We start from the raw sequence: 22,776 nt of genomic DNA, 5'->3' as shown, positions 1-22,776 counted from the left end.
GACTTCATCCGCTCCTACCTGGGCGACACCATGGAAGCCAAAGCGTTTGCCAAGCAGTTCCTGGAGCGCCGTGCCAAACAGAAAGCCAACCACCAGAGACAGCAGCAGCAGGTGCACCCTGATGAATTTACACTGTGTGTGTGTGTGTGTGCCTGCCTGTGTGAGAGAGAAAGAGCTGACCGTAGAAACATCCTCTGAGAGTGTATTGGCTGGTGATATTGATTGGTAACCAAGCACCTGTCCTTCCTGTGATATTGATTGGTAACCAAGCACCTGTCCTTCCTGTGATATTGATTGGTAACCAAGCACCTGTCCTTCCTGTGATATTGATTGGTAACCGAGCACCTGTCCTTCCTGTGATATTGATTGGTAACCAAGCACCTGTCCTTCCTGTGATATTGATTGGTAACCAAGCACCTGTCCTTCCTGTGATATTGATTGGTAACCAAGCACCTGTCCTTCCTGTGATATTGATTGGTAACCAAGCACCTGTCCTTCCTGTGATATTGATTGGTAACCAAGCACCTGTCCTTCCTGTGATATTGATTGGTAACCAAGCACCTGTCCTTCCTGTGTCCTTCCAGCTGTCAAAGGAAGTGGCAGGGCTGAACATGAACTTCCCTCTGCAGGTGAGCACCTCAGCCAGCCCCTCTCCCTCCACCCACACACCGCAGAGAGCACTCTCATTCAGCCACTCACACGCCGTCTTAGAGACGAGGGTCAGGGGGAGAAAAAGAAGCTTCTGTCTTAGTTACAGAACAGAATCGTAGGATTCTATTGGTTTCTCTGTCTCTCACACACTATGACCCTCTCTTTTACTCATTCCCCCTCACACGCACACAGACTCCAAGTCTGTTTCTCTCACACACTCTTATCCCTGCCTCCCTCTCTGTCCCCCCCTCCAGGACTCTATGCGTGGGGTGAACCCGGCAGCGCTGCAGTCCATGTTCCAGGCTGCCCAGATGGGTAAGGGCGGGGTCTACGACTCCCAGGGGGGCAAGATGAAGAAGAAACAGCCCGTGATACTGCACTCTGACCCCAGCATCCTAGGTAGCTCGCAGCCCCTCCACGCATGATTGGAGCACACCCTGATGCTTAGCTGTTAGCTGTTAGCCCCGTACGACACGGCTCAAACCGCCCTCATGACTTGCACACTTGTTTTCTTCATGTTGTACGGCTTACATTGAGTCATTTAGCAGACGCTATTATCCAGAGCGACTTACAGTAAGTACAGGGACATTCTCCCCGAGGCAAGTAGGGTGAAGTGCCTTGCCCAAGTACAAAGTCATTTGGCACTGCCGGGAATCAAACCGACAACCTTCTGATTTAATAGCCTGATTCCTTAACCGCTCAGGCATCTCACCCCCGGCTTACTTCTTCGTATGACATCAAACACGATTCTTCTGTTGGTCGAAATTGTAGTTTGCGTCAATGTACAAATCTTTATTTAAACGTCAGCGTTTTTGTACAGCAGAGCTGCCAATTGAGAGACCTTTGCTTCACTGCTGTGGAACGCTCTATCTCTCCTCACTGTTTCTTTCTCTGTCGCTGTGCCCCTTCTCCCTCTCTCTCACCTCCCTCCCTCTCTCTCTCTCTCTCTCTCTCTGCTATCTCTCACCTCCCTCCCTCTCTCTCTCTCTCTCTCTGCTATCTCTCACCTCCCTCCCTCTCTCTCTCTCTCTCTCTCTCTCTGCTATCTCTCTCCTGCCTCCCTCTCTCTCTCTCTCTCTCTCTGCTATCTCTCTCCTGCCTCCCTCTCTTCAGGGTACTCATTCCATAACGCCGGGGAGCGTCTGAGCCTGAATGAGATGGAGATGGTGGAGGATTACTGAAGCAGCAGCAGCAGCAGCAGCAGCAGCAGCAGCAGCAGCAGCAGCAATAGCTACCTGAGGCCTTCTGTCTACTAATGAGACAACCTGATGACGAATGTGCACTGTCGGGGGACGGGGGGGAGGGAGGGGGTGTGGAGGGAGAGAGCAGCATGGGTGTTGGGGAGATGGGTGGGGGGAGCCCGGGCGAGGCAAGGATGTAGAGGTGGAATTTGTATCCCTCCTCTCTCCTTTGCCATGGTAACGGCCCCCCCCCCACCTTATCCTCGTCTAATCGGTCACTTGTGGGAGGAGAGTTTAGGGGGCGAAGGGAGGCATCCTCTGGCACTTAAACAGAATAAGCACCTTAAACTCAAACTAATGCACTTTATTGAGATGGGATTTGAATAGGGTTGTTTCTTATTTTATTTGTTCCTTTATTTGGGTGTCGAACACAGAATCAGTGCCCAGGTGGTATATGTGTGTATCACATCTACACAACATACTGCGGGGGCACACTGCGTGTATGAATCAGAACTGGAAGGTTGAGGTGGTTGGTTGCTTGGTGGAAGTGACGAGGTGTTTTTGTTTTTAGCAAAGTCAGGGGGACCTTTATTTTGAAAGACCTTATCAGAAAACAAATCCTTTCTTGAAAGACAAACACTGTTGATGTTTTTTTGTTTGTTTGTTTGTTTAGCCTTTTTTATAAAGAAAGACATTTATATAAAAAGTAAAGCTATAAAAAAAAATATAATAAAAACTTGAAGATTTGCACTTGCGTTTAAAAAAGAAAGAAAATTACAACAAAAAATTTCAACGAATGGGGTTAGATATTGAGATTAATATTTTTGTGAATGTGTGTGTGTGTTGAATAAGTGAATGTGTGTAAGAGTTTGTGTGTCAGCGGGCAGGTGTACATCAGTAACATGCCTGTCTGCACTATGGTTTTCTTCAATGCTTACCAAGATGTATGAAACATAAGAGGTCATTTTTTCTCTTTTTGTTTAAATGATAATTTTGTAATTTCATGAGTAGAATGTGTACCTCTTGTTAAAGGGGGACTTTCTTTTGTATCCATGTTTGACTGTGTGTCTAAACGTGTGTTTAGAGTGTGAATGAGCATAAGAGAGTGATAGAGAGAAAGAGAGAGGGCAGGCAATCGCACAACGCATCCTTTATCTCACCAGCTTTTCATCCCCAGGTAAATTAAACAGAGAATCAGACATTTGTAATTAGTAGCTATGCTCCCTGTCATGGGACATGGGTTCACCCTCACTGTTTGTTGATTGGTTGTCTGGATGGAGGGGCGTGGCCTCCTACCCAGCTCATCATCTCCCCGCTGGCCTCGTGTCTGGACCTCCATGAGGCTGACGAGGCCAGGGCGTGGGGCAAACCTCCATGAGCGTGTGTGTGAGTGTGTGTGTTGCTGGTCTTAGAGGTGAGTGATCACTACAGGTACTCATCAGTGCGTGTGTATGTGTATGAATGCACAATAGTGCCTAAGGACTTTGAAAAATAGCGCAAACGGCCATTGAGACATTATCTTGAGGTTGAGAGTGAGTGAGAGACCAGATACTATTTCTAGTTGATCCTGGGGATGGTTCATTGTAAGATTAGTCCATTTATTTTTATTTTTTTCTGGGGTGTGATCACGTTGCCTTTAGTCACCTCTCAAACTCGTGAATGAAAGGTTTTGAGTTCAAGACTCAAACTATTAGCATCCAACTGTGCAAGTGTACAGGAAGGTGCACAAAATGTTTGTATGTCGTGTTACCTATATTCATTGTTGCTGTTGATGACTTTCATTTTTTATATATATAAATATTAATGAAAATATATATGAATATATACATTATATACAAAGTTTAAAAAAAAGTATTTGAACTAAGATTATGTTGAGCACTTGGGGCTGCTATTTCTGTTCATTTTAATCTTTAATTTTTCCTTAATTTTGTTTTTCATTATCGCCATGTGAAGTGCGTTTGTATTATTTCTTTCTTAAGAAAAGATTGAATGTATTCCAAAAAAACACAAGAACCGTGCTGATAACAGATTATTATTTTTTTCCTTCTTAAAATGTCAAAAGATTTAAACAAGCAAAAAAGAAAAAAAAATGATGAGTCGAGACATGTCTTTTTTTTTTTTCTACACAAAGGAGAGAAAAAAAGTATCTCTTGGATTGATACAGTTAAACCCACTGCCTCTACAATCCTGTTCCTGCGAGGACAACGTGACTAAGAAAAAAAAAAAAAAAAAAACTCTTCTATTCCTTACTGGAGGTTAGGTTGTTTACAGACCACATGGATAATTGTGGGTGCAGGTTAGTGTGGGGTTTTCGAGGGGGGGGGGGGGGGGGGGGGGGGGGGGGTGCTTACAAGTGCTCTTCTGCACTGTGGACAATGAGTGGCATGTTGTTTTTTTTGTTCGTTTTTTGAAGAGCAATGATATAATCTACAATTTAACGGACAAAACGGAGCATGAGGAGCGAGAAATCAAAGATTGTCTTCATTTAGTCTCAACTTTTCTTTTTGAGATGGAATGTGTGGGTTACTTTTGTTTACCTGTTTTGTTTTTTTTCCTTATCCATTCTGCTATCTTCTTCCATTGTTTTTTTTAACTGCCTGTAGCTGAACAAGAGGAAGATCAACTTTTTCTATTGGTGGAATTAAACAAAATGAACGGTGTGGATTTAGCTGGTACATGGAAATTGCAACATCCTCGCTTTACCAAACATGTTCTGGATGCAGAGTTGAACACTTTTCTTCCCAGTTTCCTCTTTTTGCGAACCTGGAAAACAAAGATGGACAAATCATCGTGGCGCTGACGAGAGAGAGATAGGAGGAGCAAGGAAAGGACACTGTCAGGATCGGAACTGTTCGTATACATAACCTCAAATCTACCATTCATTTACATGTGATAGGACTGTGTATAGGCAGGTCTTACCTTCCTTTTTTAGTTTCTCTTTTTGAACGAGGGGGGGGAGGATGTTGGGCGTGCGGTTGGGTTGGTTACCCTGAGGAAAACAGAGGGGTGGCGGCAAGCGTGAGACAAGGGCCCCTTCTGCACCCTTCCCCCCCCCCCCCCCCTCACACACTCACTATGCACTTGTGTTCATTCAAGCTGTGATGTTCCATTGCATTGTGGGAACCGGAGCATTACAGCAAGATGGTTAATTGAGGATGTGGACTTAAGTCAGTGTGTCTCACGAAAAACGAGATGTAAAAAAATAAATAAAATAAAAAACCTATCAAAAACAAGTATCCAGGGGGGAATTGGACAAAGGGAGCGCCGTAATACTGTTGACTGAAGACCACCTGGCCTCGCCCCCCCCCACTCCTCCTTGAGTAGATAAACATTATTTTTGTATTCCCTTGAGTGAGACCTCACTTGGGACTCCCACCGATCCAGGAGGGCCTCCACACGGTGAAAGACTGAATGGATCAGAGGAGCAAGAGGGGACGATCCTCAAGCATACAAAAGTCTTGTTTTTTTATTTTATATATATATATATATATATATATATACTTGGGAGTTATATGAACTACTTGACTGGATTTGTTTTATACTCCCATTGCCAGTCGTCCCGTCCCAAGAAACAGGGACAGGGATGAGGGGTGGGGCTAGGGGTACATGCAGCGACTCCCAAGACTGAACCATGATAGCGGGCGTTCATCAACATGGATGCGCCCCCCGCCCCACCCCGCCCCGACTGGCAAAACAAACACCAAAAGAGGAGTCAGAGGAGAAGGGGAGGGAGAGCGTGGATGGAGGGGAGCAGCTCTTTTCTCTGGAGCACCATTTTACTACTGCGATGGAGAACCATGATGTAATGATGATGGTGATGATGGTAAGACACCTCTCCAGTGTATTCTAGGCATTGAGGTAGTACAGAACTGGGTTGGATTTGATTGAATTCAATCTGATTAAATGACTACTGATACTTCGCGACTGCAACTATTGCTTTGTTACATGTTTCATTTGCTGACTGTCGTTCCACAGGGTTCCTGCTGTTGCCTGCAGCTCTTTGCCGTGACGAATCAGGATCCACGACCTTTGACCTTCCAACTTTGAGATCCGCCGTGCCGACCCTCCCGAGACCACGCGTCCGCAATGCATTCTGGGTGCAAGGGCTTTTCCCTCTACGTGCGCAGCGGTTGAGGGAGAGGCTGCCCCTTTGTGAGGCTTCCTCAGCAGCCACAGAGAGACGGACCTTTCAGGGGAGAACACGAAGGTCGCGTTGGCATGGATGACTCGTGACTGTAAGGGCCGCAATTCAAGGCTGTTGCCCAGGAATAGTGACTGGAACCTGGGGTGAAGGGGCAGGGTGGAGCCCCTTCCTTGGTGGAGAATAAGACTTCTTCTCAAACACACACACACTCTCACACACACACACAAACACATAGACATGTTTACATGTAGCAAAAATGTGTAAAATCATTCCAAACATGCACACAGATAACATTACATACAGGTCCCTTTCCTGAACACTCTAAACACAGATGTGTAAAAAGCTTACAACTCTCTCACACACACACACACACACACACACATACTATATTATACATTTAGCAGGCCACAGTACCATATCCTTTGAGCCTTGTCTGCTTTGTAAATAATGTAAAAGTTGTGGTTTTTGTCCTGTGGGGATTTGGGTCTATTTCTTTCAGTTTGACTTGCCTTAACTGTACAGACTGTCCGCCTTGGTTGGCCAATTCAAAAAGACGTTGGTTTTTGATTGGAGGGGAGTGAAGGACATATTACCAAACAGCATCTCTTATTGGCTGACAAGGACTGCTGTGTGTTGTGTGACGTACTAGCATTCAAATTTACATCTTCTAAATGTGTTCACTGTAGTTCAAACATTAACCAAAACATAGAACAATAGGCAATCTCTGATGATGGTGATGATGATGATGGTTTGCCGTTTTATTGTTTTTCGAGATGTGCTGATTCCCAGTTTGGAATGCCTTCTACGTGTAGCTGCAGGTGCAGGATGGGAGTAGTCTTCTGATTGGAGCTGAGCTGAGCAGGAGGAGCTGAATGAAAACACTGTACCCTCATGTCAACTTAAAGAAGGGGTCAAACTTACTAGACTTGAGAGCCATGATAATGTTTGTCTAGATCAGCGGTTCTTAACCCGGTCCTCAGGGAACCCTGTCCTGAATGTTGTAGATGTTTCTTGGCTCCAACACACCTGATTCAAATGCATGTTCGCTTCTACGGAGCTAGATAACAACCCATTCATTTGAATCATGTGTGTTGGAGCAGGGAAACATGTCTAACATGCAGGACAGGGGTTCCCTGAGGACTAGGGTTAAGAACCACTGGTCTAGATTCTACTAAACTGTTTGGAAAAATGGGCTGAGGTTATTGAGCACTGCTCGAAATGACTGAGTTTGCCATGAATCATTTTAATATTTAGATCTGAGAGGAGTTGATGGTTTTGTTCAAAAACACTTTATTAAGTATTTATTCATGGGGGCTCACTTATGACATTAAATAGGTCAAAATATTGTGTTATTTTTTTTCCATCGATGCATTTGATGATGTTTGTCCTAGTGGGTATTTGTGACAAGCAGCAATTCAGTGTTTCTCCTGACACATGAGTAGTAGAGTTGTATTCTATTTCCAACATGTTTCTCAGAGCAGATAGGAGACTTGGTCTGAAACGGTCGTGTTTGCAGTCGGTTGTGACGTCGAAGGGAGTTTGACCATCATTGTCAAGATAAGTCTTTAGTGACTCACACAGTGGCACCCTAGTTTGAAGTGGGCTTTAGTTGTTTTTTCCTCGTATAAAAAAAAAATGCAGTCATATCTTTTAAGTACCATACTCTGAACTGTCGTATGTGCGTTTCATTTTTTTAAAGGCGTCTTTGTTGTCGAAGAAGTCGGTAGTTAGCTGTCAGAATGTCGTTTTTGTGTCAACACGCGGCAGGTCGTCTAGTCTCAAACTGTCAGAATGATCCTCTGGTTTCCCAGTCGCTCCCATCAGAGTTCCGTCGGGATTGTGTTGTCATGGCAGCAAGGCCCCTAAGGAATCCCAACAAAAGCTTTTGATTGATGTATGAATTCATGAAATGAATGAATATCGACCAGTAGATTTTGATAAAATGGAAATGTACCCTCTTTTCCACCCCCAACCAGTCCGCTCAGCTCCATTTGCTTTGAACTGTTTGAATGTTTGTGATAATAGCATACATGTAACACAACAAATGCATTTGGGAAAAAGAACAACCTAAAGAAAAGTGTAAATAGGTTTTTGTTTGTTTGAAGATGAGAAAAAAAACAATAAAAGAAGCATTTAAACGTACATCTGAACCTGTTAATGAGTCTCTTTCTAGTTTTACATAAGGTAATGCAACAAGCCATAACATCTGTTGTAGTCAAAGCAGAACTATAAGTTGAGTCTCGCGATAGCTCCATAACAACAGTGCGTATATCATGGCGGCTCCCTTTGACTTCAGCAGCATGAGCTCGTAACTACCAGCTGCAACTCTTTATCTTCAAAACGAAATAGCGTAGATAAATAATTTGGAGCCTATACACAAACCACGAACGTAGAGAAGCTACCAAGGACCGAAGCTGGCATTACAGTGTGCGACGCAGACCATAAAGGTAGCTAGCTAGCAAGCTAACTCCATGAAGACTACTAGGAACGTAGCTCTAGCTATATGGGTACGGTAGCTAGCTAGCGGTATCAATGCTGTATTATCAACAATATTACATATTTACGCATAGTAATTGAATGTGACTCTACATGTTGCTTACGACACGTGATTGGGTATTGAGTGCACATAGCTTGCTAGTTTGCCTATTCATGAACTTTGTTTTCGACATTAACGTTTGCTGGCCAAAGGAGTGATGATATGTCGTCTTCATATTCTAATTAAAGTTCATCTCTCATTGCTTCTCTGTCACCCCCGCCTGGCCCTCAGTGTCCAGTGAGTGCTGTGATGTCCCCGCCCTCCCACAGAGTCAAACAGCTACACTGCCGGAGGAAACACTACCCGAGTAGCACCTACCTCACCCACGTCTGACGGCTGCAGCAGCGAACCCTGAAGGAACAAGGAATAACGAGGGGTTTCAAATAGGAAAAAGTTCCAGGACAATACATATGTCTGGTCCAGTCGAGAGCGGTGAAAGTGGAGGGGTAGGCAGTGAAGGGCAGGATGCGGAGGTAGACGGCGAGCCCCCTCAATCGCTGCATCGTCCTGCCCAGGAGGAGAGCTGGGTGCTGGGAGAGCCAGTGGAGGAGGAGGCCCCCCGTGCAGCCAAACAGCCCAGGCTGGGTGCAGAGAGCCTGGGGCTAGAGCTCAGTCTGAACCTCCCTGGGTCCTATGATCCACCAGCCCCGGTAACAGTGGGCAGGCTTGATACACAGGAGGGCTTGGCTCAGTCACTGCAAGATGATGGTAAAGTTCTTAACTGTTTTGGCCCGTTTTAACCATGCAAATTAGATTTCTGTACACTCGTTAGTTTGGTTTCGCGTGGCTTATCTTAGCATAGTTTAGCTGTAATAAGTTCATCAATGGCACAAAAGCTTAGGCAGGAAACGTTGGTTAATCAACTACTTTGTCACTCATAGCACCAGTCCCGCAAGGAGATCTGGGAGTTGGAGTCATTGGGGCGGAGGTCGAGGAGGTAGCTGTAGAAGGAGAGGTCAAGCAGAATGGAGATGGAGCATTTGAAGATGGAGAGGAGGACAAGGAGCAGCAGCAGGAGGAGCAGGAGAGTACTGGTTCAGCCGACAGCCCAAGTGAAGGACAGCAGTGAGTCGAGTTAACATACGTTCATTTTTTTTATGAAGCACCTTTCATGTTTCCTTTCCTTATTCAGTATTTGTAGGGATGCTTTGTTCAAACATTTTTTCACCCTCACCAAGGCCTGTTGTTGTCGTCCCCTATCCCTTTCTGAAGCCTGGGACTAGATTTCAGCCAGAACCCCCAGATGTTGACTGGTTCTTGGGCCGAGTATTCCAACCTCCCAGAGAATTACCTCAGAGGCTGCAAATGGTAATGTCATACAAGTCACCATTTAGAAGTTCAGCAATAACAATACCTGTTCCTCCATCGCTTGGCACCTGAGGACAGTTTGATTTGTCTCACTCTGCTGGTCTCTGTACTCCTGTCTCTCTGCTTGTCTCTCTAACCCTGCCTCTCTAGTCCTGTCTCTCTGCTTGTCTCTCTAACCCTGCCTCTCTGGTCCTGTCTCTCTGCTTGTCTCTCTAACCCTGCCTCTCTAGTCCTGTCTCTCTGCTTGTCTCTCTAACCCTGCCTCTCTAGTCCTGTCTCTCTGCTTGTCTCTCTAACCCTGCCTCTCTAGTCCTGTCTCTCTGCTTGTCTCTCTAACCCTGCCTCTCTAGTCCTGTCTCTCTGCTTGTCTCCCCAACCCTGCCTCTAGTCCTGTCTCTCTGCTTGTCTCTCTAACCCTGCCTCTCTGGTCCTGTCTCTCTGCTTGTCTCCCCAACCCTGCCTCTCTAGTCCTGTCTCTCTGCTTGTCTCTCTAACCATGCCTCTCTAGTCCTGTCTCTCTGCTTGTCTCTCTAACCCAGCCTCTCTAGTCCTGTCTCTCTGCTTGTCTCTCTAACCCAGCCTCTGTAATCCTGTCTCTCTGCTTGTCTCTCTAACCCAGCCTCTCTAGTCCTGTCTCTCTGCTTGTCTCTCTAACCCTGCCTCTCTGGTCCTGTCTCTCTGCTTGTCTCTCTAACCCTGCCTCTCTGGTCCTGTCTCTCTGCTTGTCTCTCTAACCCTGCCTCTCTAGTCCTGTCTCTCTGCTTGTCTCTCTAACCCTGCCTCTCTGGTCCTGTCTCTCTGCTTGTCTCTCTAACCCTGGCTCTCGCTCTTCAGGGCCCCAGACGGCTCCTGCATCCTCACCAACAGTGCAGACAACGTGTTGCGTGTGTACAACCTGCCCCCAGAGCTCTACAGCTACAACTGGGACCTGCTCACTGAGATGGTGAGCCCCCCCCCACCGCCCCCCCCCAAACTTCTCCACCCAGTCCCCATAGTGTTCCCTGGATTCCAATAAAACAGCGCTTGTTTTTGGAACATTTATGCATGTATAGTGTGGAAAACTGCTACCCTCTCTTTAAGCCCTGTTGAATTCTGCATGTCCCTCCCTCCCACCGTCTCTCCTTCCCTCCCTCCCCCTCTTGCAGAGCCCAGTGCTGAGGATGGCAGAAGGAGACACCATCTATGACTACTGCTGGTACCCCAAGATGAGCTCTCTGGACCCAGACTCCTGTTTGTGAGTACACACACACTCATCACCCACATCAGTGCCAAGGTTACGTGCTCCAGGCCTCCCAGATTGGCATGAAAGCAACTTGTCTCCAGGCTGTCAGAGCCAGCATGACCCCCTGCAGACCTGTAAACCTTCAAGTGCGTTTGAGCCACAGTGAGTGTCCTGCTCTCTCCACCAGACCAGGCACACTGTTACAACTGGCATGACTGCAGCGGATGAGTCAGTCCTTGAACACTCGGTGGAGCTTGCTGTGGAGCACGAGGTGTGTGTGCGTGCGTGTGTGTGTGTGACTTGTCTCATTACGCTGGGCCCAGTTGGCTGTGCTCCTCCTTGAGACCCTCCTGTAGCAGTGTGTGCCCTGTGGAGAAGTGCAGAGTGAGTCACCCGCACAACAGCACTCCACACTCCTCTAAGTGCTTCATGATTTCCAGACTTTGGCGTTTCTTTTCTTCAGCCTCCCACTCCCTGTGTGTGTGTGTGCGTGTGTGTGTGTGTGCGCTCAAAAAGCTCCACAGTTATGACATCGTTCTCGTTCTGGGCAGCCCTGAGATCAATACCACCCGGCCGCTCCCCGCGTACAACGGCGTCGCCACCGGCAACGGCGGTAGGGCCAGCTAACGAGGTCTCGTTACCGGCGCCTCCTTTTCCACGTCCCCTAACGGTTGCTCTCTGATCAGGGCCCCGCGTGGGCGCGGGTCCACCCCAGCTGCAGACACCCTCTCCTGGGGAGAGGAGAGGAGCGGAGGGGGGGGGGGGGGGGGTCCGGGCTGGAGGATGAGAGGGGTTAGTGATTATCTCCAGAGTACAGCGAGCCACAACGAGAAAAAATACCAGTCCAAGCGGACAACTTCCTGCCACAACCACTCGGCTTCCCCCCCTGGGGTGAGGAGTGGGCCGGGGGCTGAGCCAACTGGATGGCGGGGAGAGTGCAGTCCGGGGAGCGCAGGGTGGTTTTCTACCCTCCTCCAGTCCGACAGAGAGCTGCTACCGTGCAGTGTCGTCAGGGCACATGTTAGCCACTCTTGTTTCTCAGCTTTTGGCTGGAGACGAGTCCTGTGGACCAGGGGGGCCCTGCAGTTAGATGATTCGAAATATAATTTCCCTGCTCGGTTTCCTTTGGCAGGCCTGGAGCAGGTTGTCGTGGAGACGGGGGTGACATCACGGCAGCGGTTTTATGCTTTTTTAAGTCGCGCACGACCAAAGTTAATGTGGGTCTGATGGGGTAGCAGGGGACTGGAGTGAGCAGCGCCCCTCCCCCCCCCCCCCTTCTCTCCATCTCTGCGCCTGCCAGAAGCCCTGTGTCGTTGCCCCCTTCTCCCTCCCGTGGAGTGTGAAGAATGAGTACCGGTGGGGCCTCTTTGTGCTGTCTGGTGTCTGGGCAGCCTTCCAACTCTACCTCCAGGCTCCGCTCCAGGCCCAGGCTGGGCCCAGGCAGCGTCAGGCTGTGATTGGGTGTTTCCACCCTTGCGAGGAACAAAGAGCTCAGCTTGGTAACGGAACACGTATCAATCAGGCTTTACACACTCCACACACACACACACACGAGGATGAGGAGAAGGGCTGTTTCCAGTCATCTCATTGAGCTGCAGTGATTTCTCAGTGTTTCTTCACAGCCGGGCTATTAGAGAGTTGAAAAGGCGCGCTTGTTAGCGCGCTAATGGCGAGGACGGGCTTTGTTGTCAAAACTCGACGTACCCAATTTATCCAGACGATCCTTCCATCCATCCCTCCCTTTCTCCTTCACAACTCCCACACCCAATCTATTCTTCTCCTTCATCTCTGTCTCTCGTCGCCCCCTCCTTCTCCTCCTCCCTCCGCCCCCTCCCCCGCCTAGCATCGCGAGCAGTAGCCGTGACAACCCTGTCCACATCTGGGATGCGTTCTCCGGCGAGGTGCGGGTCAGCTTCCGCCCCTACAACCACCTGGACGAGCTGACGGCTGCCCACTCCCTCTGCTTCTCCCCGGACGGCGCCCAGCTGTACTGCGGCTTCGACAAGGCAGTCCGCGTGTTCTACACCGAGCGGCCCGGCCGCAGCTGCGAGGAGAGGCCCACCACAGGTGAGCACCCCGCAGCTGGACATGGAGTGGTAGCGTGTCTGAGGGAGGTGTGTGTGTGTTTTGAGAAGGTCTGTTTGAGAGCACGTTTGGGTGTGTTTGCGACTACCGTGTGTGTGTGTGCGTTTGAGAGTTTGCGTTTTAGCAAAGCCGTGTTTTCGAGGGGGGGTTTTGTTTGACCCTGTGCCCCCCTCCCCCTCCTCCTCCTCCTCAGTGAAGAAGCAGGGCCAGACTGGCATCATCTCCTGCATGGCGTTCAGCCCGTGCCAGTCCGTCTACGCCTGCGGCTCCTACTCCCGCACAGCCGGCCTCTACGACTGCCAGGACGGCTCCTCGCTCGCCCTGATGCCCACGCGGCACAGCGGCGGCCTCACCCACCTGCTGTTCTCCCCGGACGGACGGCACCTCTACACAGGGGGGCGCAAGGTGGGCTTGGGAGCAGGAAGCAGGGTAACAGGGTGGTTCAGCTATGCGCGCACACTGAATTGCTTGCGATGAATCCTGAGCTTGGTGTGTGTGTGTGTCAGGACCCAGAGATCCTGTGCTGGGACCTGAGGGACCCTGGCAAGGTCCTGTTCTCTCTGAAGAGGAACGTGGACACCAACCAGCGCATCTACTTTGACCTGGACCCGTAAGGCCCGCCACCTGCTCGCCCTGTCCTCATCGACCTCTCTGCATTCCACCTCGAAAAACACTGAACATAGTTGATAAACGTGTGTGCGTGTGTGTGTGTCCAGGTCTGGCAGGTACCTGCTCAGTGGAGACACGGAGGGGGTGGTGTCAGTGTGGGACACCCTCACAGCGCCCCCTGATGGCAGCGAGGAGCTCATGCAGCCCCAGCTGCAGTTCCAGGCTCACAGAGACTGCACCAACGGCATCAGGTCCGCCCCTCCCTCCACCTGCTGCGACAGGCTGACTCAATCAAGCACCTTCTCTGCCAGTGTTAGATGACTGTTTACTGTCAGAAGGTAGACCAAGGAAGACAATCAAACGAAAACGAGTTGACTAGATTTATTAGCAACGAGCTCGGATCACACCATCAGTCCACAACAGAGTGATAGGCATGAATGAGGCACATGTCTCTCAGATGGCAATTATATACATTAGCTGGACAGTACAGATATAGTAACCACCACAACATGCCCTTAACCAGCACACGTTACACGAATGATGCACAAGGGAAACGGCACACAGGTGATGCGGTCATAACTAAGTTTGGAGACTTATCTACTTCCTGGCTCTCCAGAGGTTACACAAAGTGCATTCCTAGATCGATAAGTGGGCTTCTAGGGGCCCACGGAGCGTCCTCTTCCTCACACAAGCTAGTATATACAGAACATCTGCATATCAGGCAGTTAGATAACACAACAGAGACAGAATGTGGACGATATGCCTTCTCCACCTCCTTCCTCTCGTACTGTTTTACGATACTCTTCCGTCTCCCCCTCTCTCTCTCTCTGCCTCCCTCCAGTATCCACCCCTTCATGCCTCTGCTGGTGTCGTCCAGCGGGCAGCGGCAGTTCCTCTGGCCGGGCGACAGTGAGGGCGACTCGGCCTCCGACTCCGAGGGCGACGCCATGGTGACGTCGCCGCAGGTCCGCCAGGACAACGCCCTGACCCTGTGGTGGGCCGGCCCACTGTGCCCTGCAGGGGAGGGGGGGCAGGAGCAGACCGCAATTGTGGTGGAGGACTAGCCCGACTGTTCAGCTGCCCCCTCCTCCCCCCTCTCTCTCTTTTGGACTAAACCAAACTTAAACTGCCATTTAGTTTGAACAACAATATTGTCAAAGATGTCACTTGGTTTTCCAGAGTGTTCTTTGTATCCAAACGCTGATGTGTTTAGTCAGCGCCCCACCCCACCCCCCAGTTCCTTGTTTTGTCTCTCAATACCAGGCGCAAACCATGCTAACATGCTAAAAGGCTAATGTCGAGGCTCAACATTATCTACCGATCACCCCCGACAACCACTCAGGGCCAAAGCCAGACTGTAGTCACACAGCACCGTGTGGATGTACATGTATCTTCCAGTGATACTTCTCCTAGGGGAGCGTTTACCTGTCTACGTTGAAGCTCAGACCTGCCTCAAATGCTTTGATCCAACGCTTGAATTTGGGGTGTGTTTGATTCATCTCTCACTTGGCACTCCTGTGTCTGTTCTATTGCTGTAAATGCACAGGGAAAACTAAATCAAGCACACCCCAAGTACCGTACAGGTATTTTCAAATGATATTTGATGCAGGTTTGGTCTGTAGTGCGGCCGGAGGAAGTGGCCCTTCTGCTCTAGTTAAGTGCCATTCATAAGTGAGCTTTGATTTCATAAGTGAGCTTTGATTTGTAACCAGACATTAGGTATCCTTCTGGTGGTCTTTTTTAATTGTCGTGTGTGCCAAGGTGTCGCTGTACATGCGCCAGTAAATGTATATTTTTGTAAAGCCATGATGTTTTTGAATGTACTTATAAAATGTAAGCAGCTAGCTTTACTGCTGTGACCCCCACCATCAACACTGCAGAAGTCTTCTTTTTTTAAAGAAATGTGAGCTAGTTGTTCTACAGTAGATATTGTGCGAGTTTGCGTGTGCTTGTGTTGAAGTGCTTCTTGTATGGAGAGATTTGGGGTGAGATCAAGTCCATTACATACCATGGTCTAATGCTTTTTCTGCTGCACATTAAAACTATTCAAACTCAAATTTAAGTGGAAAGCCTGTGTGCAAGTGCCGCTTTGTACCACTAGGGGGGCTAAACAATTCAACCGAAAAAGAACAATCTTTTGATTCAGTTTGTACAGTATGATGTCGTTAATAGAATATTTTTTTAAATGTCTGTGTTCCTTTTTCTAATTTCAAAGAAAGTACGAATGTCTTTCTCTTTAGAAGCCTCCCTGTTGTTCTGGAGGTGCTGAAGTCTTTTGTTCCTGGGTAAGAACCAAGTCATACGGTATTTCTATCTGAACTCTCAGGCAGACACGCCTCCTTATTACATTGTCTGAAACCATGGGATCAAGTAGAGCCGGTCGTAAGACTCGAGAGCCGTGCTGTTGTGTTTCCAAGTTGCTTAGCGACCCTCTGAGAAACCGAGAGGAGCGCAGGGAGAGAGAGTCGCGGCGTGTTAGACGGGAGAGAAATGGAGTGAGGAGGAATAAACCGAGTGTGAAGGAGTGCGAGTGCCGAAGTGGGGGGGGGGTGGGTGAGGAGAAACGGAGCAAGAGAGAACGAGTGAGTGAGAGATTGTTGTACTGCCTGAGGAGGGGATGAGAAAGAGAGGGGGGGGCGGGAGGGGAGGGGAGGGTGTTGATGCTGAACTAAAAGTGTGCGCTGTGACAGCAGTGTTTAAACAGATAGTCTCTCCAGGGGAGGGAGGCAGATGAAGATCTGTGGGTTGAACTGTATGCGTTGTCCATTCTGTTGTGGCGTCAACAGCCAGCGCTGCGCTGTACGTAGCAGGGAGTCTTAATGCCTGTTGCTGCAGGAACAGAGGCAGGGGAAGGGGGGGGGGGGGGGTTGTAACAGCCTTAGGGGACTACTCACAGATGTGTCATTGGAAGTCACAGATTTGCTGGGGAGTGACATCTAGGAGGTCAGGGGTGGTTGCCACCGCTGTTCCAGAGGGTGTTGAGGTGTCCTGGTGCAGGGTCCTTCACAGGAGCCATGTCCAAGATGGAGGCACTGGAGAGGATGCTGAGCCACACCACCCTGTCCACTCAGAGAGTCCTGCACACACGCATCCTGGGTGAGACCTCGCAACGCTCTCTCTCACGCTCTCTCTCTCTCCCCCCACTTCCCTCTCTTCCCCTCCCTCTTTTTAGACTAGTACCTTCTGCACAGTGTAATCGAGTTGAAATTGAAGAGGGGAAAATTGCTCTCTTGCTTTTTTTGTTCGGGCTCCTCTTCTGGCAGTGTTTGTCTGGTTTGAGTGAAGTTGTGGGACATTCTTCAATGTTTCAAGGATTTTGAGAAGCTCTCCATATTCTGTATTTTACACACACACACACACACAGTACACACACACACGTTGTGGTGCTAGCCAGAGGCTCTCCATTCATAGAGTAACGAGCCAATAATGGCATTTTCACGTTACCCAAGAACACATTTAAAAACAATTATTCAAATGTGTCAGTGCTCTGTGAAAAGGGCCAGCACTGTAGTACTGTGTCTCCCTGCTTGATCTTCTGAGTGACTGCACACTGGAGACACACATATTTGCAACACACATACACACCCTCCCCTGCAGGCTGAAAGGATGAAGATGTAAACCTTTTGGATAAACCCTCGTCTTGAATGTTTCTAAAAGGAACAAGCTTTTAGGGCATAGTAGAGATTGGACCCATTTTGTTCTCCTTCTAAAAGGATGTCATCAATGTCACACAAGTTAGTTTTCCTCCAGAGAGTGCCATGCATGTCAGGCCAACGCTGGTGCTTCTGGGGGATGTAGTCCGTGTGCAGGCTTATTCCTACGACGTGGTTCTTGTGTGTGGTCGTCGACCTTGTCTCTGCTGGCTCTAATAGATCTGGGGGAGAAGTATCGTTCTCAGTCCTCCACAAGCTCCAGACAGGCCCCAAGGCTGCCTGCTCCTGCCCCCCACGCGGAGCAGGGTGAGGTGGGGGACACGCTGGAGGAGGACGTCTGGATGGAGGTGTTTCTGAGGAGGGCGGAGGAGGAGAGAGAGGAGGCTCTGAGACTGCAGGAAGAGGTACAGTATCAACCACACACACACTGACACACACACACTGACGCACACTACAAAGGCATACAATAGAGAAAATATAAATATTCATATAGCATCAATTGGAATTTGCCAACCACACTTGGCCTATCCTTCACCTTCTCACCAACCCCAGGCTACATTCCTGTAGATCTGCTCCAATTTCTCTTCTAAAAGCTTCAGCGTTGATTGACAGGAACAGTTTCGCTTGCTTACTTTAGAAGTGTGGGGAACTGGCACCTCCAGCCTTCCCAGTGTGAAACACACTCAGCCTCCTGTCTCTCTGTCTCTCTGTCTCGCTCTCTCTTGCTCTCTCTCTCTCTCTCTCTCTCTCTCTCTCTCTCTCTCACGCTCTCTATCTCTCTCTCTCACGCTCTCTCTCTCTCTCTCACACGCTCTCTCTCTCTCTCTCTCTCAAACACACTCTTTCTCTCTCTCACACTCCCTCTCTCTCTCTTTCTCTCTCTCTCTCTCAAACACACTCTTTCTCTTTCTCACACTCTCTCTCACACGCACTCTTTCTCGCTCTCTCACTCACACTCTCTCTCTCTCTGACACACACACACACACACAAGGAACGGTTTCACTCAGATCATCAGCAGTCTGATCTCATCTCCTTGCTTGCCTCCAGATGTGCGGAGCCTCTCCTCTCCGCCGACCGCGATTAACACACACGCACACTGTACACACACTGTACACACACTGCAGACGCAGCCTATCACCACGTCCCACGCTTTCCACAGCGAAACTGTCACCAGCCGCCGCAATCATTCACAGCGACAGCTTCCAATTGCTAGCATCCGCTCTATCGGCTCCCCTACATATAGAACATGTACGGCCACTCTACCATACACGCTCGCCGTATTCCCATTGGCGAAGCTAGCTAGCCGTGATGAACGCGGCCTATTGAAGTGCTAGCGTAGCGCCTCGAAGATTGGATGTATGGGTAGCAGTTTAGAGCCACTGCGGGTGTAATTGCCTCTATAATTGTACACGGGGGACAGGTACCAGAAGCCAGGCAGCTAAGATTACACACTCCCTGCAGCCCCGGGGCTCCGCAGCCCAGTCACACAGATAGGAGCCAGCTTTGGCCACCTTCAGTCTTCCCTTCATGTCTCTCTCTCTCTCGCTCCATCTTTCTGTTCCTCTCTCCGCCCCTCCACGCTTTCCCCTTCCTGCCGCCTCTCCCTCCATCTCCTTCTCTCTCCTCGCACGCCCCTCGCTCCTCACCCTACGCAGCGCCTGCAGGCGCGCTTCAAAGCGGCGCTGCGGGCCAGAGAGAGGCTGGAGGCCGAGCAGAGGCAGGGGGAGCGGGTGGAGCAGCAGGCCCGCTTTGAAGAGCGCTGGGCAGGGTCGCGGGCTGAGCTGGAGAGGGAGATGAGACTGACCCTGGAGAAGACCCGCGGGCGACTGAGGGCGGAGATGAGGACGGAGGCGGAGCGAGAGAGACGGAGAGAAATTGAAGCGATGGATGCCAGAGCAAAGGTATGGGCGTCTTGTGTGTACAAGAGAAAGAGATGGTGTCATCGGTTTACAGCTGCAGGGTCAGCAAGCTGTTCCACACCACACATTGCTGACAGGTCCTACTTCTCTCTCGCTCTCCGTCTTTCCCACTTTCTCTCATTTTCGCTCCCTCCAATCCCCCCACTCTCCAACACTCCCCATTACAATCTCTCTCTGTCTCTCTCTCTCTCTGTCTCTCTCTCTCTCTCTCAGGAGGCTATGAGGAGGAGCGTTCGAGGTACGGAGGAGTGCGTGCGCCAGCAGTGTGAGAGAGAGGCACAGAGAGACCGAATGAGCCTGCAAGACAAACATGCCATGGAACTATCTCACATGCAAAGCAGGCAAGAGGAACACACACACGGAATCATGTCTCTTTTATATCTCTCCATCACAATACTCTGTTCCTTTTTGCATGCACAACTATATGACTCTGTGTGTGTGTCTGTGTGTGTGTGACAGGATAGGGCAGCTGGAGGAGAGTCTGGCCACAGTCACAAGGGAGAGGATGCGGTATGAGTGTGAGTTTAAGGTCAGCACACTTAATGAGGTCATCATGAATAAATGAGGAGGACTAAACGGAGCCATTCACCACACACACACACACACACCTAAACACAAAAGAAAAATGTGAACCGCAGACATCCTCTGTCATTCTGTTTCACACACACACACACACACACACACACACACACACACACACACACACACACACACACACACACACACACACCAGGTCCTCCTCTACAACAAACCTACTCATCCTCCAACTGTTTTCTCTTTTCACATCCTCTCCTCTCTCTCTCATCCTTTTGTTCTCCATCTCTTTCTCTTCCCACCCTCTACCCCATCTCCTCTCTCACCCTGTGTGCTCACTCTCCCCCCTCCCTCTCCATCGCTCTCCCCCTCCGCTCCCTCAGAAGGTGCAGTGCAGCTACAGACAGTTTGTGGACCTGACCGACTCGTCCCTCCACTCTGACTACCTGCTGAGACTGCGACGGTTAGGCCGAGAGCCTGGATACACCGAGACCGGGGTGCAGACTGATGATGTCATCACCACTGGTGACACCCTAACCACCTGAGATGAAACCTGGCGGCTAAGGTGGTTAAGATTGGTCTTGATCTGAACGTGTACACAAGGGACATGAGTGTCTGTGTTGATAAGGTCATGTTTGGGCCATCCCTTTACTTTGGAAGGGTTCATGCAGTGCCTCCTGTTTTCATGAGAAGTGTGTCTGGTGTAAGTGAATTTACTTGCCCAATAAAGGTAAATCTGATATGTGTTAATGCTATGATGGATAACTGACATTTTAGGGTTTAGGGTTTTCATGTTATTTTTGACCACAGGGTGGCAGTATAGGCAAAGATTTGATCCATAGTTCTCAGTCAGGTCACATTTTGTCCCCTCTTTGAGAATCGGTCTACTTTCCTGGTGGTGTGTGTCTGTGTGCGTGCATGCCCGCCTGCTTAGAAATGTGCGCGCGCTTGCGTGTTTATGTCAGTGTGTGTTCTTGGCAACTGGGGTCTTTGTGTAAACAGCAGAGCGTGTGGTCATCAACAGGCTAGTCACCTAGATTCTTCTGGACTGCATCAAATGGAACAGCACTTCGAACTGCCACTACTGGAAGCCACAGTTTAAACTAGACTTCCCTTACAATCTGAAGTTATAATAGTGGACAGTCTGGGTGGGAGGCAACCTGATCTTACTTTCTTGACCAAAAAAGACTACATTGATACTGCGTTGTAAATGAATTGTTTTAACAAAACGTGTCTGGGGAGTCTTACAAATAGATGTAAAGAAACACATTCATGTATTCCATACCATGGAAAAGTAGACTATTTCCACAGTAAAAGCATTGGGGGCGCTCGAACCCTTCCACAGAGGAGCCCACGGGAGTGATTGACAAACATGAGGGAGAGCGGGATCTGGCGCCCGTTGGAAAGAGAGGCCAACGACACCGATAGGAATCCGGGAGACCAAGTTTCTCCTGCACGTATAGTCCCAGTGTCCCGAAACTCCGTAGTCTGTCGGCCGATGAGAAGGTGGGGGTGGTATGCAGAGTGAGGGAGGGCTGGAACAACCCGCTACCGCCCAGAAAACCCTGAAAGAGAATTTCGCTCCGTTGGTGCGCCTTCCGCTCGGAAGATGGGGATTTTTTCATTCGCGTTATTCGCCTCCCCTTTTCCCTCCCCCTTTCTCAAACAAGCAGTCGGTCTGTCAGTGTGCTGCAAGCATTAGGCAAGTCAAAGGAGAGGGATTTTGAACTAGTGAGACGGGGAGATAACGAATGCCGGAGAGGCAAGCTATCAAGATTCTGGATGATTTGCCAATTGAGGCAGGCATGCGTTTTATCAGTCTAAGGACAAATGTGAAGCCAATATTTATTATTTTACATTTAGTTTGAATTTAATTTGTCTCGTGAGATTGTAGTTAAGCCTGCTATTGTGGAGATGCTTTAACTCTTCAATCTCAATCCTTGGGTTTTGTTCAGTTTCACTTGACTTTCTGGACTTACCAATTCGCCTCCTTGATTCAGTTTTTCTCTTGTCGATTCCGTTAAATCAAGCCAAAAAGGATTGCGGATTTACAATATTAAAGAGAAACAAATAAGGGCAGATTTCGGAGTAGGGGACCGCACAATGACAAATCAACCGATCACCAACATGTCCTTGTGAGGATGGAGCATACGGGAGCTCATCCATTTTAAACACCAAATCGTAGCGCTCACACGGTCTTGACCGTTTTGATAACTATTTATTGATTATTCATTTGCTCACATTGGAGATTAATCAGTAAAAGACAGGGTAATGGGAGAGAAAGTGTACAGATTCTATACAGAGAACAAGGGAACAGTGTTTGGGAAAAGACAATTAGTGCACACCAACACGCACCAGAAATAGCTCCGCGGCGACTATTAAATCCGGAGAAAAATCGATTTCAACGGGGAGTTCTTTTGTGCACGAGGAGTTACGAGCCAGTAATCGTCACCTCCAGGGGAGAAAACAGAGACTAACGACAAAATAATACGAAAGTCATGGGATTGTCGTAGTATTTCTCTTGAAGACACGCTGAAAAGATTTTCGATTCGGACAGATCCATCACTGGCCACGGACACAGCAACTTTCCCTGCAACAGTTCAGCGTAATTTTGTCATCTATTTTCAGCTGATATCCATGCGGTTGCCCAAGACACGCTATATTTCCTCGCATTGACTGGCTCACTTATAGCCAAGAACCGGGCTGTATTCTTTGTTTGGAAAGTCCCCGTTTTATAGCCGCATAGAAAAACATCCCATTTATTTTAATGGGAGTGAATATTCGGGGTTTCGGAGTTGAAATGGCGTGTCGAAGCGGTCGAAATGCATTGGGAGTTCTGCTGATATTCTTAGTGGATTTACTGGGAAGCTCGGCCACTAACATGGAGCCTATCTACTGGAATTCCTTGAACCAAAGGTAAGATTATCTAACCCG

General features: G+C 49.0%; 3 protein-coding genes across 4 annotated transcripts in view; all 3 read left to right on the top strand.

Annotated features, from left to right (window-relative positions):
* Nucleotides 1-8,118, top strand: part of gigyf1a (GRB10 interacting GYF protein 1a) — a 21,905-nt gene extending 13,787 nt beyond the window's left edge. The window contains 5 exon segments of the mRNA XM_047049353.1: nucleotides 1-111; nucleotides 585-629; nucleotides 906-1,050; nucleotides 1,765-5,655; nucleotides 5,808-8,118. The exon segment at nucleotides 1-111 is cut by the window's left edge and continues 53 nt beyond it. Of these exon segments, the coding sequence (XP_046905309.1) occupies nucleotides 1-111; nucleotides 585-629; nucleotides 906-1,050; nucleotides 1,765-1,832 (369 nt within the window). The 3' untranslated portion in view covers nucleotides 1,833-5,655; nucleotides 5,808-8,118.
* A 100-nt stretch (nucleotides 8,119-8,218) lies between these two features.
* Nucleotides 8,219-15,793, top strand: wrap53 (WD repeat containing, antisense to TP53). Its single transcript, XM_047049354.1, has 11 exons — nucleotides 8,219-8,423; nucleotides 8,744-9,220; nucleotides 9,394-9,577; nucleotides 9,725-9,820; nucleotides 10,655-10,763; nucleotides 10,966-11,054; nucleotides 12,886-13,109; nucleotides 13,321-13,532; nucleotides 13,634-13,737; nucleotides 13,844-13,987; nucleotides 14,578-15,793. The coding sequence occupies exons 2-11, from the start codon at nucleotides 8,923-8,925 to the stop codon at nucleotides 14,798-14,800; spliced, it is 1,683 nt and encodes a 560-aa protein (XP_046905310.1). The 5' UTR covers nucleotides 8,219-8,423; nucleotides 8,744-8,922; the 3' UTR covers nucleotides 14,801-15,793.
* Nucleotides 15,794-16,304: 511 nt separating this feature from the next.
* Nucleotides 16,305-20,539, top strand: si:dkey-111f13.5 (octapeptide-repeat protein T2). 2 transcript variants are annotated; one of them, XM_047049163.1, is made up of 7 exons: nucleotides 16,305-16,318; nucleotides 16,648-16,832; nucleotides 17,609-17,793; nucleotides 19,045-19,290; nucleotides 19,522-19,649; nucleotides 19,768-19,837; nucleotides 20,226-20,539. In XM_047049163.1, exons 2-7 carry the CDS (start codon nucleotides 16,751-16,753, stop codon nucleotides 20,385-20,387), a joined length of 873 nt encoding a protein of 290 aa, XP_046905119.1. In that variant the 5' UTR covers nucleotides 16,305-16,318; nucleotides 16,648-16,750; the 3' UTR covers nucleotides 20,388-20,539. The 2 variants fall into 2 exon arrangements, with proteins under 2 accessions (XP_046905119.1, XP_046905120.1); XM_047049164.1 differs by lacking the exon at nucleotides 16,305-16,318 and having other exon boundaries at nucleotides 16,626-16,832; nucleotides 19,768-19,826; nucleotides 20,226-20,313.
* The last annotated feature ends 2,237 nt before the right edge of the window (nucleotides 20,540-22,776 follow it).

The sequence above is a fragment of the Hypomesus transpacificus genome, chromosome 25, assembly GCF_021917145.1.
Source record: "Hypomesus transpacificus isolate Combined female chromosome 25, fHypTra1, whole genome shotgun sequence".
Lineage (NCBI taxonomy): Eukaryota > Metazoa > Chordata > Actinopteri > Osmeriformes > Osmeridae > Hypomesus > Hypomesus transpacificus.
Note: the sequence above shows the minus strand (reverse complement) of the source record. Positions and strands in the feature narration are given on the sequence as shown.